The sequence below is a fragment of the Alligator mississippiensis genome, chromosome 1, assembly GCF_030867095.1.
Source record: "Alligator mississippiensis isolate rAllMis1 chromosome 1, rAllMis1, whole genome shotgun sequence".
NCBI lineage: Eukaryota > Metazoa > Chordata > Crocodylia > Alligatoridae > Alligator > Alligator mississippiensis.
This window is the reverse complement of record NC_081824.1, coordinates 168,013,604-168,030,056: the sequence shown is the minus strand read 5'-3', so window position 1 is coordinate 168,030,056 and position 16,453 is coordinate 168,013,604. Positions and strand designations below refer to the sequence as shown.

Sequence of the window (16,453 nt, the reverse complement as noted above, 5' to 3'; positions counted from 1 at the left end):
GGGCAGAAAGGGCAAGGTCACAACATTGCTGTACTGCAAATTCCGGTCTGACGTAATTTGTGAGTAGAAATCTCAGGTATAATGGAAAAGCTATAGAATAATTGGAAAAGGCAGCTACATGATCATAGAAAGACAGGATGATACTTTCTACTTCCACAGTTAACATAAGACTATTTAACAGAGGAGCAGATCTGACCCCAACTTATACGCAAAGACATTAATTTCAACAGGAACAGAGAGGTCATAAATCAATCAAAGATTTTCTTCTTTAAATCATCTTTATCTTGGAAATAAGATGGTGAAAAGTGATGAACTGGGGAATCTACGTTTTTAAGAAACCCATTAATAAGGTCATCCTACCCTTACGTATGCATATACAACTTTATTAAAACCCAATGGAATTGCATGCCCATTAGTGTGAACAGGAAATAGTATATAACAGTGGGAGCCAACCTTTTTGGCAGGTGTCCCATGAGCTAAGTCCTGTGCTCTCCCTGAATGCCACTTCAAAATCCCTTCTCCTGTTTGACCTGCTGCTCTGCTTTTTGCTCCCTGCCCCCTTTGCTGCCATTCTGCCTGTTCCCTCTCCAATCTGTTGCATGCCACACCAAAGAAGCTGCCTGTACCACTGGGTTGGCCATCCTTCATCCAAGATAATCTTGCTTTGACATCTATATTGATTATAATATCTCTTTTATCATAAAATATGTGTCTGTGTGTTCCAGTTATTTTAAAAGATTGAATAGTTACAGCTGAAAGGAGCAACAAACCTGATATCAGACAGCTGCACATTTATCCTTCTATAAATATGCAGATTAGATTGCATTACTTTAATTTTACAGAAAGGGATAGAGAGACAGTAGACTGTTACATTGTCTATAACGTTAAACCATTTTAAAAGGGGAGAGAAGACTTTCAACTTGAGAACATATATCAGCTATTCTGATTTAACTGTTACATATGCCACTCCTACACCTGTGGAGGTGCGTTATACTGCTGTAACTTTAAACTGGAACAAAAGAGATTGCAATAGTTTAGCTCCACTTATATCAGTTGGGAAGCTGAAAGATTTAACAGTTATACTGGAATGGCTTATATTCAAAACTATTACATCTGTCCACACCCTCAGTTAATTAATCCCCAATGAATCAATCTTCTACAACAGATTTGAACTATTAAGTGAAATAGACATTTACTTGTTAAGCTGACCACGAACAATTCGCAGTGACAGCACACATAGTCCTAACCAGATCCATACTAGATTTGGTTGCCTTATTATTGGAAATATGATAACTGGGTTAAATACAAGGATTTTTTAAAACTGTAATAACAATTTCACCTTTTAATTTAAAAATATTCTGCCTTAGACTATAGTTCATAAATAATTTTTGAAGATTAAACCTAGTTTAAGGCCCCTTCTTGCCAGACTTGTTAGGCTCTTATTGAGAACATTTCCTGCTGAAATGGTGTTCAAGAGGAAAGATCTTAAGTCCTACAGTATGGTATACATACAATACATGCCACACAAAGAAAGAGCAGGAAGAAGGGTAAAAAAGTCTGAAATAGTACTGAAAAGGCTTGAGCATGAGGGTGGCTGTAACCCTTGCCTTGTTACTGCTAAGTGGTGTGGCCCTTGTAAGAGCAGGGATTTTGTAGCATAGGCACAGACAATCAGCAGAGCGGCAATTAAGGAACAACCCTGTGGTCAAGTTGCTGACACAAGACCAGAAAGGAGCAGGGCCTTAGTAGTATATAAGCCAGAGCTCGAGCCGGAGCAAGGAGTTAGACTTGGGAAGCAGCAGGGTGAGGAAGCCTTTGTGTGAGATGGCTGCTACTGATGACTGCCAGACAGGGAGCTTTAAGAGTGCAACCAGAGGGACCTGATTCAGGACTCAGAAGAAGTGTGGTAGGCAGCTGGTGAGCTGGGTGTTGGTGTTGCTGCCAGAAGGCTTAAGTTTATGTTTGGGTTTTGAGCGGCACTAGAAAAGGGGTGGCTTGAAGGTCCCATTAGCTCCCAAGGGGTATGCGATTGCCTTGAGCCCTGTCAGGGGTCAGGTTCAAGGCACAGACAGGGGCCAGGGATCTCATCTCTGTCCAAGAAGGGGGCAGAGCTGGGGGCTAAGGGGCCTAGACCCTGAGAAGGGAAGGGATATAGCCTAGGAAGGGGTAGAGCTTGGGACTAGAGGGATAGTCCAGAGAGGGCAGAGATTGGAGCTGGAGGGCCCAAAGCCTGACCAGGAAAAAGCCCCAGAGGGCAAGCCCAGAAGCTTTGCCTACAAGCTGGTTCTCCACTTTCTTGGGTAGTCCTAATGACTTGGCTATTGAGCTAAAACATTAGAGGGTCCTCTTTTTCAAGTATCAAATACATACTTGTCCTGAATTTTTGTGAGATTCAGTTTCATGACTTACCCTCATTGCTGCAGACCTGCCTGGCCAGTGGAGTCTACTGTACATGTTCAGTAGCTGTGCAGGTGTTTATGCCTCAGAGCTGGACAAGGAAGCTAGGTACAGACATTCAAAAAGCCTGAGGTGCAATTGGTCTAAGTTATGTGCTTTTCTTTAAGTGGCGTAGTTTAGATCAGTAGCAAACAGAACACACATTTGCCCTTTTCTTGGGGTGGGGGGTGGAAATCTTAAACTAGGTTCCACCATTTTTAAACCAGTTTAGGTGTACCAAACTTCCAGTGTCTGATCGCTTATACCAGTAAAAGTGTAATGTATGTACCTGGCTGAAATTGGGATCGCAAACTTTGACAAAGTGCCAGAAATGGTAGTTATGTGGCTGACCAGCTGCCATTTGATGGGTAAAGAGAAATATGAATTGGCCCTTTCTGAGCCAAAGCCAGGTCTAGAACAGTGGGCCTCAGCTAAGGGACCAGCTAGAGTAGAGGGGCAGAAGCCAGGCAGGCCCCAACAAGTGAGTAAAGACCTGAGGTGGGCTTTGGGGACAAGTGTCCCACTGGATATGACATCTGCAAGGCAAAGGCGTAACTATGGGGATGGCTAGAGGTCACAACTTCAGGACCTAAGGAGTGGCTGGTGGGAAAATGGGGTGAGACCTTGAGAGATAGCCTAGCAGGGATGAGGTGGCCTTGTAAGGGGCATCACAATGATGCTCAGGCACCTAACCAGTTACAGTGGCCTCTAAAAGAATCATGCTATGAATAATACATTTCCTGGATAGGGACCATGAATTGTGTTTTTGGGCTATTAAAATTCTTAAAGATAAAAATGCTTTGGGATGCAAAAATTAAAAAAATGCATATGAAGTATTACTATGAAACAGAGACCTGGCTTTGGAACAAACAATGCATACCAAGACATATTAAAACAGAAATATAAATAAATGCCACAGCAAGAGAGACAGAACTCAAGAGAAAGTGAAATGTTTTTTTTATAAATGAGAGAAAAAGCTGTAAAATCAAAAGAACAGCTTGTAAAATATGCACTAGTGCTTACATACAAGAAAGAACAAGAACACAGAAGATGTGATAACAGAAGCTGAAATAGAGCAGTTCAAAGAAGGTGTAAGCTTTCAATCCCCAGACTGAGACACACATCTCAGTTCTGGATGAGCATGAACTGTCTCTAATATAAAAAAGGAAAGAATGAACTAAGCATCTGTGGTAGTATATGAAGGAAAGCCCCCAGTCATGAGCTTAGAAACATAAAGCACATGGCATAATCAAAAAGGTGAATACCACTAATTCAGAGTCAAAATAACAAGTCTGGTAGCAAACCTGAACATATGTTCATGGGAAAAGGGTATGTTCCAGTGCTATACAAGGTGCAATTGTGGGAGGATTGAGAGCCGAGCATCTAACAAGCCTAGAAAAAGATCAGAAAGAGCTGCAAAACATGACGGCACATGCCTTCATGAAGAGCTAACGTAACTGGGTTCATTCTTTGGTTACTGCAGAAATAAAAGGTGCAGATTCAGACTGTGAACTGACTGCAAGAATCTAAACCAGAAAATTCAGAAGGAATATTTCCTTTTGCCCACAAGGTATGAAATGTTTGCTGACATGGCATGAGCCTAATTCTTCAGCAAACAAGATACATCACAGGGTTTGGCATATTCCCATGGATGAAGACAGCTCTAAGTCTAGACTCTTACTTTCAGTACACTATTTGGCAGATACTATTTGCCTTCTGGAACACGTTCAGAACTGGAAGTACTTCACCTCACAAGGCCTTGTCCTAGATTCTAGAACATTTTGCAAGAGTAAAAATATACAGGGGTGACACACTACTCTGGCAGCACTGCCACAGAACATAAAGGAACAACTATGGTGAGAACTGGAAATTGCAAGAAAAAACAACCTTACGAGGAATAAGGCTAAGCATCTATTTCAAACAGCTGAAATCACCTGCTTAAGAGTGAAACCGATGACAAGGGGGATCATGCTTAATGATCCTAGTATTTAAACTATTTTGAACATGCCAAGACACAAAAAGAAAGGAATGCAGAAACTGCATGTAGTTCTGAAGTAGGGCATTAAGTTTATACCCAAGTATGAAGTTCAGATAACTTATTTAAGAAAACAACATTACAATATCTGAGGATGGGCTAGGATGCTATGGCATGATAGTTCATAATTTGGAGCATAAAGAAATATGAACCCTAGCACTTAAGAAGAATGCTCTGCATTAAAAAGCTTGTCTAAATCTCTCCCCAACATGCAGCTGGCCCAATAAAAGATATCACCCACAAAAATCTTTACCTCTCACATATTTCCTGGACCATCATAGCTACATCCCTCCAACACTACCACAACACTAGCATTGCAATTGGTCTGACCTGTTGAAGGACAAAAAATCTTTAAAGGCATTTTAAATGAAGGACTAGAAGCCTTCTTGTAACAAATACTTGGAACTGCCTGTAATGCATGACACAAGAGCTCTGAGAGCTGCAAACAAAGGGCAGATTCATATTTCTCTTTACCCATGCAAATGGCAGCTGCTCAGTCACATAACTATCATTTCTAGCACTTAGCCAGAGTTTGCAATCCCAATTTTGGCCAGGTACAGACATTACACTTTTACTGGTATAAGTGACTGGAAACTGGTCTATACCAGAACAGAAGTGTGGCACACATAGACTGGTTTAAAAAAGGTGGAACCTGGTTTAAGACCCTCCCCCACCCCTCAAAAAAAAAGGAGGGGGGGGGAAATGCGTGTTCTCTTTGCTACTGATGTAAACTACACCACTTAAACAAATGCGCATAACTTAGACCGATTCCACCTCGAGCTTTTTGAATGTCTGTACCTAGCTTTCATGTCCAACTCTGAGGCATAAACACCTGCATAGCTACTGAACATGTACAGTAGGCTCCACTGGCCAGGCAGGTCTGCAGGAATGAGGGTAAATCATGAAACTGAATCTCACAAAAACTCAGGACAAGCACGTGTTTCATACTTGAGAAAGAGGACCCTCTAATGTTTTAGCTCAATAGTGGAGTCATTAGGACATTTACCCAAGAAAGTGGAGAACCGGCTTGTAAGCTTGTAGATACCTTCACCCCAAGGGGGTCTGAACCTCTGTTTCTCCAGCCTCCCAGTACAGTGCTCTACCTACCGTTTATACCCCGTAAGGGAAGGGAAGGGCCCAGACGAGAATCCAGGGCCTGCTCCTTTCCAATGCTGTATCCATCTCACTGAGCCAAACACCTTCTTAGTTCATTTTCATCCTCCTGGCCTCAAGTAACTCCTTCTCTTGGGTTCTCAGGGGGCCAACTTCAAAAGGAGGGCTGAAGGGCAGCCCAAATAATGCCTAATGTGGCATGTTGTTCATGGCACTATGCAGGAAGTCAGAAAAATGCTGACTGAAGCCCCTTCTAGGCAAGGGAGACTTGGAATTTGCATCCCCTGCTTCCTGAGTGAATGCCCTAGTCACTTCTATATTGAGTTTAAACATGGGACAGCCCTCCTCCTCTTCCCCTTGCCTGTCACAGGGATTAGCCAAGTAAAATTTAATTACCATAGTATGTGCATGAGAAATAGCATGTCTGCCTGGCCAACCTGGACAACGACCTGCACATCACAACGAGGGACATGCTCAGTTGGGATGGGCTTCACCTGTCCCCCAAAGGTAAGCGTGTGTTCTCTTCTAGGTTGGCGGATCTCCTCCGGCGGGCTTTAAACTAGGCTCGTCGGGGGGAGGGGAAGATGAGGGTGGGGGAAGCTGGGGACCACCAAACCATGTGGCACCCACAAGGACAGCCCAGCCCGAAGAAAGAGAACACTGGGAACCTGCAAGACGCGGGGCGGCCAGCACTACGGCACAGGTAAGAAACGAGAAGGTAAGAAATAAGGGGCCCCTTGGGACTCGGAGCGGGGGGGCAGCAAAGGCACCTGTCGCAGGGCTCAAGTGCCTATATACTAATGCTAGGAGCAAGGGAAACAAGCAGGATGAACTAGCATTCCTGCTTGCACAAAACACCTACGACTTAGTAGGGCTAATGGAAACCTGGTGGGATTCATCCCACGACTGGGCAGTACATATTGAGGGTTATATATTGTACAGAAAGGACAGGGTGGGGAAAAAGGGGGGAGGGGTTGCGCTCTATGTCAATGAGCAATATACATCTACCCTCATCAAGACGGAATCCAAGGATGAGGAAGTAGAAGGATTGTGGGTTAGGCTACATGGGGGGCAAGGAGAAAGGGATTTGGTGGTAGGGGTCTGCTACAGACTCCCACATCAAGGGGAAGAAATAGATGCGGGGCTCCTGAGGCAGCTCTCAGAGACCATAAAAGCTAAAGAGGCGGTAGTCATGGGGGACCTAAACTACCCAGACATCTGCTGGGAGACACAGATTGGTAGCCATCTGGGGGACAGTGATCACCTAATAATAGAATTCACCATAAGACGTCGAGTGGGTAAGGTAACTAGCAGGGTGAAAGTACTAGACTTTAGGAAAGCTGATTTTAATGAACTCAGGTGATTAGTCAAGGACGCACTGCAGAGTAGGAGATTTGAAGAGATGGGAGCCCAAGAAGGGTGGCTGTGCCTTAAGGAAACGATCCTTTGGGCACAAAGCGAGATGATCCCCGTGCAGGGTAAAAGAGGGAAAGGGGCCAGGAGGCTTCCCTGGCTGACCGCAGAAATCCAGGGCAGCCTAAGGGCCAAAAGGGGAGCACATAAAAAGTGGAAACAGGGAGAGATCACCAAAGACGAATATACCTCCTCTGCTCGTGCTTGTAGGGAGGCAGTTAGACGGGCCAAAGCTACCATGGAGCTGAGGATGGCATCCCAAGTAAAGGACAACAAGAAATTGTTTTTTAGCTATATAGGGAGTAAAAGGAAGGCCCAGGGAGGAATAGGACCCCTGCTAAATGGGCAGAAACAATTGGTGATGGACAGGGGGGACAAGGCTGAAGAGTTAAGAGGCTGTGACTTGGATGACTACACAGTCCGGTGGGTGGCGAATTGGCTGGAGGGTCGCACCCAGAAAGTCGTGGTGGATGGGTCGGCTTCGATCTGGAACGGTGTGGGCAGTGGGGTCCCGCAGGGCTTGGTCTGTGGACTGATACGCTTTAATGTCTTCATCAGCGACTTGGACGAGGGAGTGAAATGTACTCTGTCCAAGTTTGCAAATGACACAAAGCTATGGGAAGAAGTGGACACGCCGGAGGGCAGGGAACAGCTGCAAGCTGACCTGGACAGGTTGGACAAGTGGGCAGAAAACAACAGGATGCAGTTCAACAAGGAGAAATGCAAAGTGCTGCACCTAGGGAGGAAAAATGTCCAGCACACCTACAGCCTAGGGAATGACCTGCTGAGTGGCACAGAAGTGGAAAGGGATCTTGGAGTCCTAGTGGACTCCAAGATGAACATGAATCGGCAGTGTGACGAAGCCATCAGAAAAGCCAATGGCACTTTATCGTGCATCAGCAGATGCATGACGAATAGGTCCAAGGAGGTGATACTTCCCCTCTATCGGGTGCTGGTCAGACCGCAGTTGGAGTACTGTGTGCAATTCTGGGTGCCGCAATTCAAGAGAGATGCGGATAACCTGGAGAGGGTCCAGAGAAGGGCCACTCGTATGGTTAAGGGCCTGCAGACCAAGCCCTACGACGAGAGACTAGAGAAACTGGACCTTTTCAGGCTCCGCAAGAGAAGATTGAGAGGCGACTTTGTGGCTGCCTATAAGTTCATCACGGGGGCACAGAAGGGAATTGGTGAGTATTTATTCACCAAGGCGCCCCCGGGGGTTACAAGAAATAATGGCCACAAGCTAGCAGAGAGCAGATTTAGATTGGACATTAGGAGGAACTTCTTCACAGTTCGAGTGGCCAAGGTCTGGAACGGGCTCCCAAGGGAGGTGGTGCTCTCCCCTACCCTGGGGGTCTTCAAGAGGAGGTTAGATGAGCATCTAGCTGGGGTCATCTAGACCCAGCACTCTTTCCTGCCTATGCAGGGGGTCGGACTCGATGATCTATTGAGGTCCTTTCCAACCCTAACATCTATGAATCTATGAACCTATTGAGCATGCTCAATAGCCATATGGAAGCATTAAACGTCCACACTGCCCATAAAGTAGGATCACAAACTGTACGTAAGCACCCCAAGGCATATATAAGTTGAAAAAAAGGGATGTTAGGTCATAAATATAGACATGCAGAGTTTCATGCTTTTCCCTTTATTGTGGTTGTAACAATATAATACTAACTGAAATGCATAATAAGAAGGGGTTTAAAGAAATAGAACAAACATACAGGGATCATTTAAGTACAAAAGTATGTGGCCCGTCTAGTCTTCTAGTATCATTTCTTAACTGCAGACACACTGTATCATAAGCAGGGATCCAGATTTTCTGTTTGCCATGGAAAAATGCAGATTTTCTCTTTTAAAGGAGAAATTCAGATTTTCTACTCTAAAGGAAAAAAAAAACTGGCAAACCATGGGTTTCCCCCTGCAGGCTGGCAGAATTCCAGCCTGCAAGGGACTTCTTGGGGCTGGGGGGAGCAGGACGCAGGGACAGGGAGTGCCACATGCACATGCACACACACATATGCATGTGGCACCAGGCAGTGTGGTGGAGAGTAGCTCCTGCAGGTCCCTCCAGGTAAGTCTATGGGGGAGGAGCATAAGCAACACAGTGGAGAGGGTGGGGGAGCACAGGTGATGAAGTTTGGGGGGCAGGGTGGGAGGGGCATGTGCCCCCCCAGATTTCTTCACCCACAGCAAGGTGCGGGGCTGAAGATGGGCCAGACCAGCCCCAGGCAGGAGCTGCCTCCACTGCCCAGCAAGCAGAACCCAGCACAAGAGGGAGCTCTGTGCCATCATGGCTGCTGAGTTGAGGTGACCCCTGCCTGCCCAGCAGCAGCAGGGGCACCACTCTGCACCACAATGCCTCACCTTGGCGGCCATGGCAGTGTGGTGCTCTCTTCCATGCTGGGTCCTGCCAACTGGGCTGTGGAAGTGGCTCCTGCCTGAGGCTGGTCCAGCCTGGTTACAGTCCCACACCCCAGGCACGGAAATCTGAGGGGGCACATCCCTGTGCTCCTTTATCCCGTCCCCCACATATCACCTGTGCCCTCCCCACCCCCACGCATCGCCTATGCCCACATCCCCCTTCCCCACACACCCACCCCCTTCCTCACATGCTGGGGGGCTGGGGTCTGAGGGCAGGGGACAGCAGGTTGAGTGGGGCACCAGCAGGGCTGAGGGGATGGTAGGTCATGAGTGAGGGGCACCAGCAGGGCCAGGGGGATATAGGGCAGGAGTGAGGGGCACTGGCAGGGCCATGGGGCTGTGGGTTGGGAGCAAGGAGCAATGGCATGGGCAGGGTTAGGGCACCAGCATATCAGGGCTTCTCAGCACCACAAAGCAGCAGGAGGGACAGCTGCAGCTGGACCCATGCCCTGGTGAGTGAAGGCGGCAGGGTATATTATGATTTTCCATGATAAAAAAACAATATCAAATGCCAAAATATATAGGTATATAGAATTTATTTTATCATAATAATTGAGGCACTGGTAGGCTTCCAAATTGCTTTAAAATTGTAAATATGTCAATAAAACATTTTGTTCAACTGATACCTATATATATAGTGGCATTTCATTTTAATCATGGAAAAATGCAGATGGAGGTGGGGATTAATAACAGAATTTGGGATTTTAAAACAGAAAACCAGGATCCCTGGTCATAAGCAACATGGAATTAGCTGGAGAAAGAAACAGCAAAATCAGTAATAGAAGCCAGAGGCGTAGCTAAGCAGCTCTGCCCTGGGGCAGCTGGGCTGCATGAGGCAGTGCAGGCTGTCACCATGCCAATGACAGCAGTGTGATCAGCTGTCACTGTAGGAACAGCTGTTTTTGTGCCCTTCCAACAAAGGTGGCATCCAGGGCTGTTGCCCTGGTCAGCCCCCTTCAGTTACACTACTGATATAAGCTATAAGTGATTAATGAAGAAGAACTCTTATGTATTCCCAAGATTAAGAGGAAATCTCAGTGATTTCAGAGTTTTCATAAAAGGAACTTTCATAATTTGTTAGTTTAATAAATAAGTTTTCCTGGAGCCACTTCACCCATCATTTAAAAAGATAATCAAGAGAAGATGAGATCCTGGATGACAGACTTAGTTGTAAAGGCAAGAAAGAAAATCTTGAAACCTTCTAATCAACTACTGACTGTGTCAAAGTAGCAAAATAAATGACAAGGGGTAGGCTCATTTTGGCTGTTGGTGTCTCTGATCCTATACCAATGAAGCCAAAAGGACTTTTACTATTGACTTCAGTGAGAGCAGGATTAAGTTTTGTGTGTGATCTATCAGTTTGTGCATCACATTTGGGTTCTGATTATAGTTGTCTATCCTGCTTTTTTTCTCCATCTGGACTCCCATTTACTTCACAATCCTTGATATTTAGTAATCGGAAGTAAAAGTTTATGTAGCCTCTGAGTTCTCTTTTTCAGTGTCCTCAGCAAGCTTCATTCTCCATCCATCTTCATAAAATCATCCTGGTTCAGATGTTTCACATCAGTCTTGAAGCAAACAGTATTAGTCATCCCACTCTTGCCTTTGCCTCCCTATGTCTTTCCATTTCCAGTTCCTCCTTCATTGTTGTCGTTTCCATCAGCCTTTCATCCATTACTGACGTCTCTTGCAGCTGGTTGCAGCTTCTGGCTGCATTGACTGACTCAGAATCTTTACCTGTCATTCATGGATATATACTTTCCCCTCCAACAAAAATACTAATTTGAAATTTTTTCCATAATGAAGGATCCTTTATACAAGGATTTCAAAAGAGCAGGAAGAATAAAGGAATTATTGCTACATCAAAAATGCCCCAACAATCAGTGTAGCCTCAGGACTAACTGATCACAATGAAATGCTCATGTTTCTTCAAAAACATGTTAGAGCACAGACAGTGCCTCTGCATAATTAACTTCCTTTGTTCTGTTGTATCCTATCGTTATTTACTCACCAATCTGTTTTCAGCCATCATCATCATTATTATTAAATAGCAAATTGCCCATCAAGAATGATGGGGGGATGGGGATGGGGGGGAAGCTTGCTAACCCTAACCCTACCCTGCCCCCCATGCCACCACTGCTGCTGCCGCTGCCTCCCAGGAGTGGGGATGGGGGTGGGGGAAGCTTGCCCCACCATTCCCTCCGTCCCCCTCCACCAGCACCCCATGCCACTGCCACCTCCAAGAAGCAGGCCTAGGCAGGGGTGGGGTGGGGTTAGGGTCAGGGTTTTCCCTGCCCCGCAACTCTGTCCCCTCCAACCCCACCGTCATAGGCAGCGCTCTGCCACACTGCCGCCTCCTGTCTGTAATGCTCTTGGAGCACTCTGATTGGTTGTTTCAGTAACCACTCAGAGTGCTCCAAAAGTGTTACAGACAGACAGACTAAGCCCTTTATTATATTGAATTTTATTATTAATGGAAGACCTTATGAACCCCAACGATAGATCAGAGCCTCACTGTGCTAGGCACTTTGCAAACATATACTTTGAGATTATTAGCTATGTTACGTCCATGTTTTTACAGATGCAATTCAATTGTGACAGCAAATCTTCATATTAATAATCTAACAGTGTGTGCAAACCTGGGAGCTGGAGGTCAAATATTCAGATTGCGATTTCTTTTGTGAGCATAAAAATCAAGCAGGCAACTGCAGCTACAACCAAAGGAAACTAGGCTTCCAGCTCTACTGAAAATTTACTCCTTTCTATGCCATATGTCTTCCTAGTTTGGATTTCATAGCTAAGTTTCTTCTGCGCTTTAATGTTACCTTCTATTTTCTATTTTAACACTGAAGTAATGTGGAACTATTTACATTGCCAGAAATATGTTTACACACATATCTTAACCCACTGTAAGACTTATAAAGTAGGTATCTCACCTGTAACTTGAGTAGGTGCAATTACTTGACTTGCACTTGATGTAGAGACTTCTGGAGCAACTTCAACAGGCAGGGGCGGGGAGGTTCTCTCAACCACAACTGCTTAACATGGAACATAAAACAATCATAGTAAGGCAAGTTTCACCAGCTGCACATGCAATATTGAATTAGCCTGACCATTAAGAAGCTTGTGGATTGTGGCTCTGCTCTGGCTCCTTGCAGCAGTGACAGCACAGTCAGGAGTCAGGGCAAATCTGCGATCCACTGCCTGGCATGCCCCTGCCTGAAGCATGGAGGCTGCAGATCACGGCTCTGCCCGGCTCTGGACCACTCTGTCACCACTGCAAGATTCCTGCCCAGCTCTGGAGCAGCTCCATGTCCTGCCAGCAGGGGCAGTGCTACAGAGGGACTGGGGGGGGGGGGCTATAGCCACCCCAAAATTCCCTTTAGCCACACCTCCCAGCAGTGCTGCCACTGCTGCCTGCTCCACACAGGCAGTGACAGCTGAGCCTGCTCTGCTCCCAGCCACAGCACAGCCTCCCCTCATTCCCCCCACCAGGAAGAAGCTGGTGTCACTGCTGCCTGCCAGTGCTGCTGGGGGCCGGTCTTAAAAAGAGCTATAAAAAGAGTCAGCAGCTACAAAGATAGTGCTTGATAATGTGCAACAACTTTATAGCTGATTTCTATCCAGCTTTCATTTGAACATGTGGCAGGGCCCTGGCAGTTGCAGGAGTGGATGCTTTAAAGGAAGAGCACATGAACACAGTATATGTAATTTATCCCTTGTTCATTACCTTTCATGGCATCCACCATTTTTTGTTTAGAAATGCCAGAGGCTACACCCCTGATCATTCTGTTTAATAGCTATTAATGTATCTATCACCTATGCATTTGTCCAGTCCTTTTTTGAATTTGAGTATCAGAGAATCACAGAAGAGTGGGGCTTGAAGAGACCTCAATAAGTCACTTAGTTCAACCCCCTGCCTGTGGCAGGATCATCCTTATCCAAACTATACCATATAAATCCATTGTCTAACATCTTAGCAAAACTACACAGTCCACCCTGACACAACACAAGATGCAACACTCTAACCTACCATACATAAAGCAGAGGGACCATAGCAGCCTATATTCTGCTTCTGTAAAGGTTGTTAATATAGGCTCAAAAAAGCCTGGACGAGGACCATGCCCCCTCCTACAGAAGGCAGTAAAAATCCTAATCTGATGATGGGATAAAATTCCTTCCTGACCCTAAATATGCCAACTGGTCTGACCCTGTGTGGAGGGGCAAGATCCTCTAGCCAGGAACTTCTGGGCTAAAGTGCCAGGAGGAGCACTGGAAAACCTTAGTAAAAATTCCCAACCTTGGCTGCAGCCAACACATGATGCCTCTGAGGAAGGCTTGAAAACCCCCCTGACACATGTAGCCATAAAGAAGTGGAGAGAATTCCATCCCAGCCCCCTGAGGCAATCAGCAAAACCTAAAAGCATTGGAAATACCCACAGTAGAAAACAGGCATAGCTATGCCTAGATCATCCCTGACCAATCATCCCTGTTTTTGAACACCTCCAGTGATGGAGAGTCCACAACTTCTGTAGGTAGTCTACTCCACTGCCTTACTATTTTAACAGTGAAAACATTTTTCCTGATATCCAATCTAAACCTACTTTGCTGCAACTTTGAGCCATTGGTCTGTGTCCTACTCTCTGCAGCAAGAGAGAAAAGGTGTTTTCCCTCTTCTTTATGCAGTCCTTCAAGTATTTGAAGACTGCTATCATGTCCTTCTTAAGCTCCTCTTCTACAAGCTGCACATGCCTAGCTCCCTCAGCTTCTCCTTGTATGACTTGCTTTCCAAGCTCTTTATCATTTTTGTTGCCCGCCTTAGGACCCTCTCTAACTTCTCCACATGCTTTTTAAAATGTGGGGCCCAAACTGCACACAGTATTCTAAATGAGGCCTAATCAGTGCCGAGTACAGAGGCACTATCACCTTCCATGTCTTGCACTTAATGCTTCTATTGATGTACATATTGACTATACTATCTGCTTCTACAACCTATACTACTGGCCTCTACAACCTCCTGTGGTAATAAGTTCAAACCTCAAATTAACTATGCCCTGCATAAAAAAGTACTTATTCTTGTTATTTTTAAACTTGTCTCCTGCTAACTTTAGTAGGTGTCCCCTAGTTCTAGGATGGGGTGAATAACAGTTCCCTATTTGCTTTGTTCACACCCTTCAGCTAAGTACAGACATTCAAGAAAATTAAAATGGGTTCAAAATGTCCACCTGATTTAAACTGAGTTCGTCCCAGTGCTGACCTTATATTTACAGACCCGGTCTCAGTGACCAGAAATCAGTGCAAACCTGTAACTGTACAGAAGTTACATGCATACAAACTGGTCTAAAAAACTGCAAAACCTGTTTTAACATAAATTTGGAACAATATAGTAAAGAACTTACTTGATTTAGGTCAAACCAGTGCAAGGAACTGCTGTACACTTTCTCTGTGCAGTCCTGGGGCTGGGAAAACAGAGCTGCCAGCCCCAGGGCTGTGCTTTTCACTCCCCATTCCGCACCGGGCTATTTTTTGCACCCTGTCCCCTCTCCCCTTCACCCTCAGACCAGCCAGCCACCCTAACCCCCATCCTGGAAGCCACTCTGGGTACAACTGCTTTTATCAGCATTCACTGCTTCTGGAGCCAAGCAAATAAGTCCTGGTGGGGGGAGGGGAGGGAGGGATGAGGGTACAGATTCACTGGAGGGTCAGGAGGTTAGAAATAGCTCCTGGTCCCCACAAGCTACTCCGCAGACTCCACAAGCCTCCCTGATCCCTCCAGACTGTCCTGGACCCCAGCAACACTCTGCAGGTCACACCTGCCCCCCACTCGTCAGGGTTTGTGCCTGCCCACCCCCCACCCTTGCACCTGATCCTCCACCCCACCCCCAGGTTGCACCCGCACCCCCATCCCCAGTGGACCTCCAATCTCCCCCAGTCTGCTTGCCCTCCCACCTCCCCCATCCTGACTTACCCGATATCAAGCAGACATTTTGAACCAATTTAATCGCCCCCAAATGTCTGTACTTAGCTTTCATTATTTTATAGTCCTCTATCATTTCCCCCTCAGCTTTCTCCTTTCCAAACTGAAGAGTCCTAGCCTTTTTATTCTCTCCTGGTATGGCAGCTGCTCCATAATCCTGGCCATCTTGGTTGCCCTTCTCTGTACATTCTCTAATTTTACTATGTTATTTTTGAGATGTGAAGAACCACATACAGGGTTCAAGTGTGAGCTCACCATGGATTTGAATAACAGCATGATGATATTTTCCATTTTGTTTTCAGTTCTCTTTTTAATGAAGCCAACATTTTATTAGCTTGAAGGTCACCACTGCATATTGAGCTAATTTTTCAGAGAATCATCTACACAACTCCAAGGTCTCTTTCCTGAGTCATAACAGCTAGTCCAGAACCTAGCATTGTATTTGTACAGTTGATCTTATTTTCCCCCACCTTGAATGCAACAACTTTGAAGTCCAACTGTCATATTTTTGCTCACTCACTTAACTTTGTGAGATCTCTCTGCAGCTCCTCTCTTTCAATTTGGGATTTGACTATCCATACTGAGTTGTCATTCTCACACTGAAGGTTCCTCAACCTTTCATGACAATCTATAATATCTGTCCTTGTCTCCTAATAATTCTTCCAACATTTGCTCCACCAAAGAAATTAACCTCTACATCTGCCACTCCTGCTTCTGTGCCTTTCCCCTTTCTATCTCCAATGCATGGAGAAACCTGCCTGTCAAATCACTACCACTTCCTAGTTAATCTTTCTCTGAAAAGCCTGTTGCTAACAAGTAGGATGCCAGTTTACCAGAGAACAACAGTAACTTGAATAAAACTACTAGGGTGCATACATTCAATTAGTGAGGCATGGCATGGTTCTATTGTTTTTCAGCTCTGGCAGACATTATATTTATTGTACATTATGTATGGTTATCAAAAGACACACTGTAACGTGCCAGCTATTAAACCAGTCTATCCCAGAATAGCAGATGAGCTACAAAGAAGTCACTCGTTGAAATAGCATCTTTTT

At 45.5% G+C, this 16,453-nt stretch overlaps 1 protein-coding gene across 6 annotated transcripts in view; it reads right to left on the bottom strand.

Annotated features, from left to right (window-relative positions):
• LTBP1 (latent transforming growth factor beta binding protein 1) overlaps positions 1 to 16,453 on the bottom strand; it is a 363,058-nt gene that overhangs the window by 105,004 nt on the left and 241,601 nt on the right. For 4 of the 6 annotated variants that reach the window (XM_014600068.3, XM_019500580.2, XM_014600066.3 and 1 more), the window contains one exon: positions 12,358 to 12,459. In XM_014600068.3, coding sequence (XP_014455554.2) covers positions 12,358 to 12,459 — 102 coding nt within the window. The remainder of the gene's footprint in view (positions 1 to 12,357; positions 12,460 to 16,453) is intronic. The other 2 variants (XM_014600069.3, XM_019500581.2) reach the window with 1 other exon arrangement.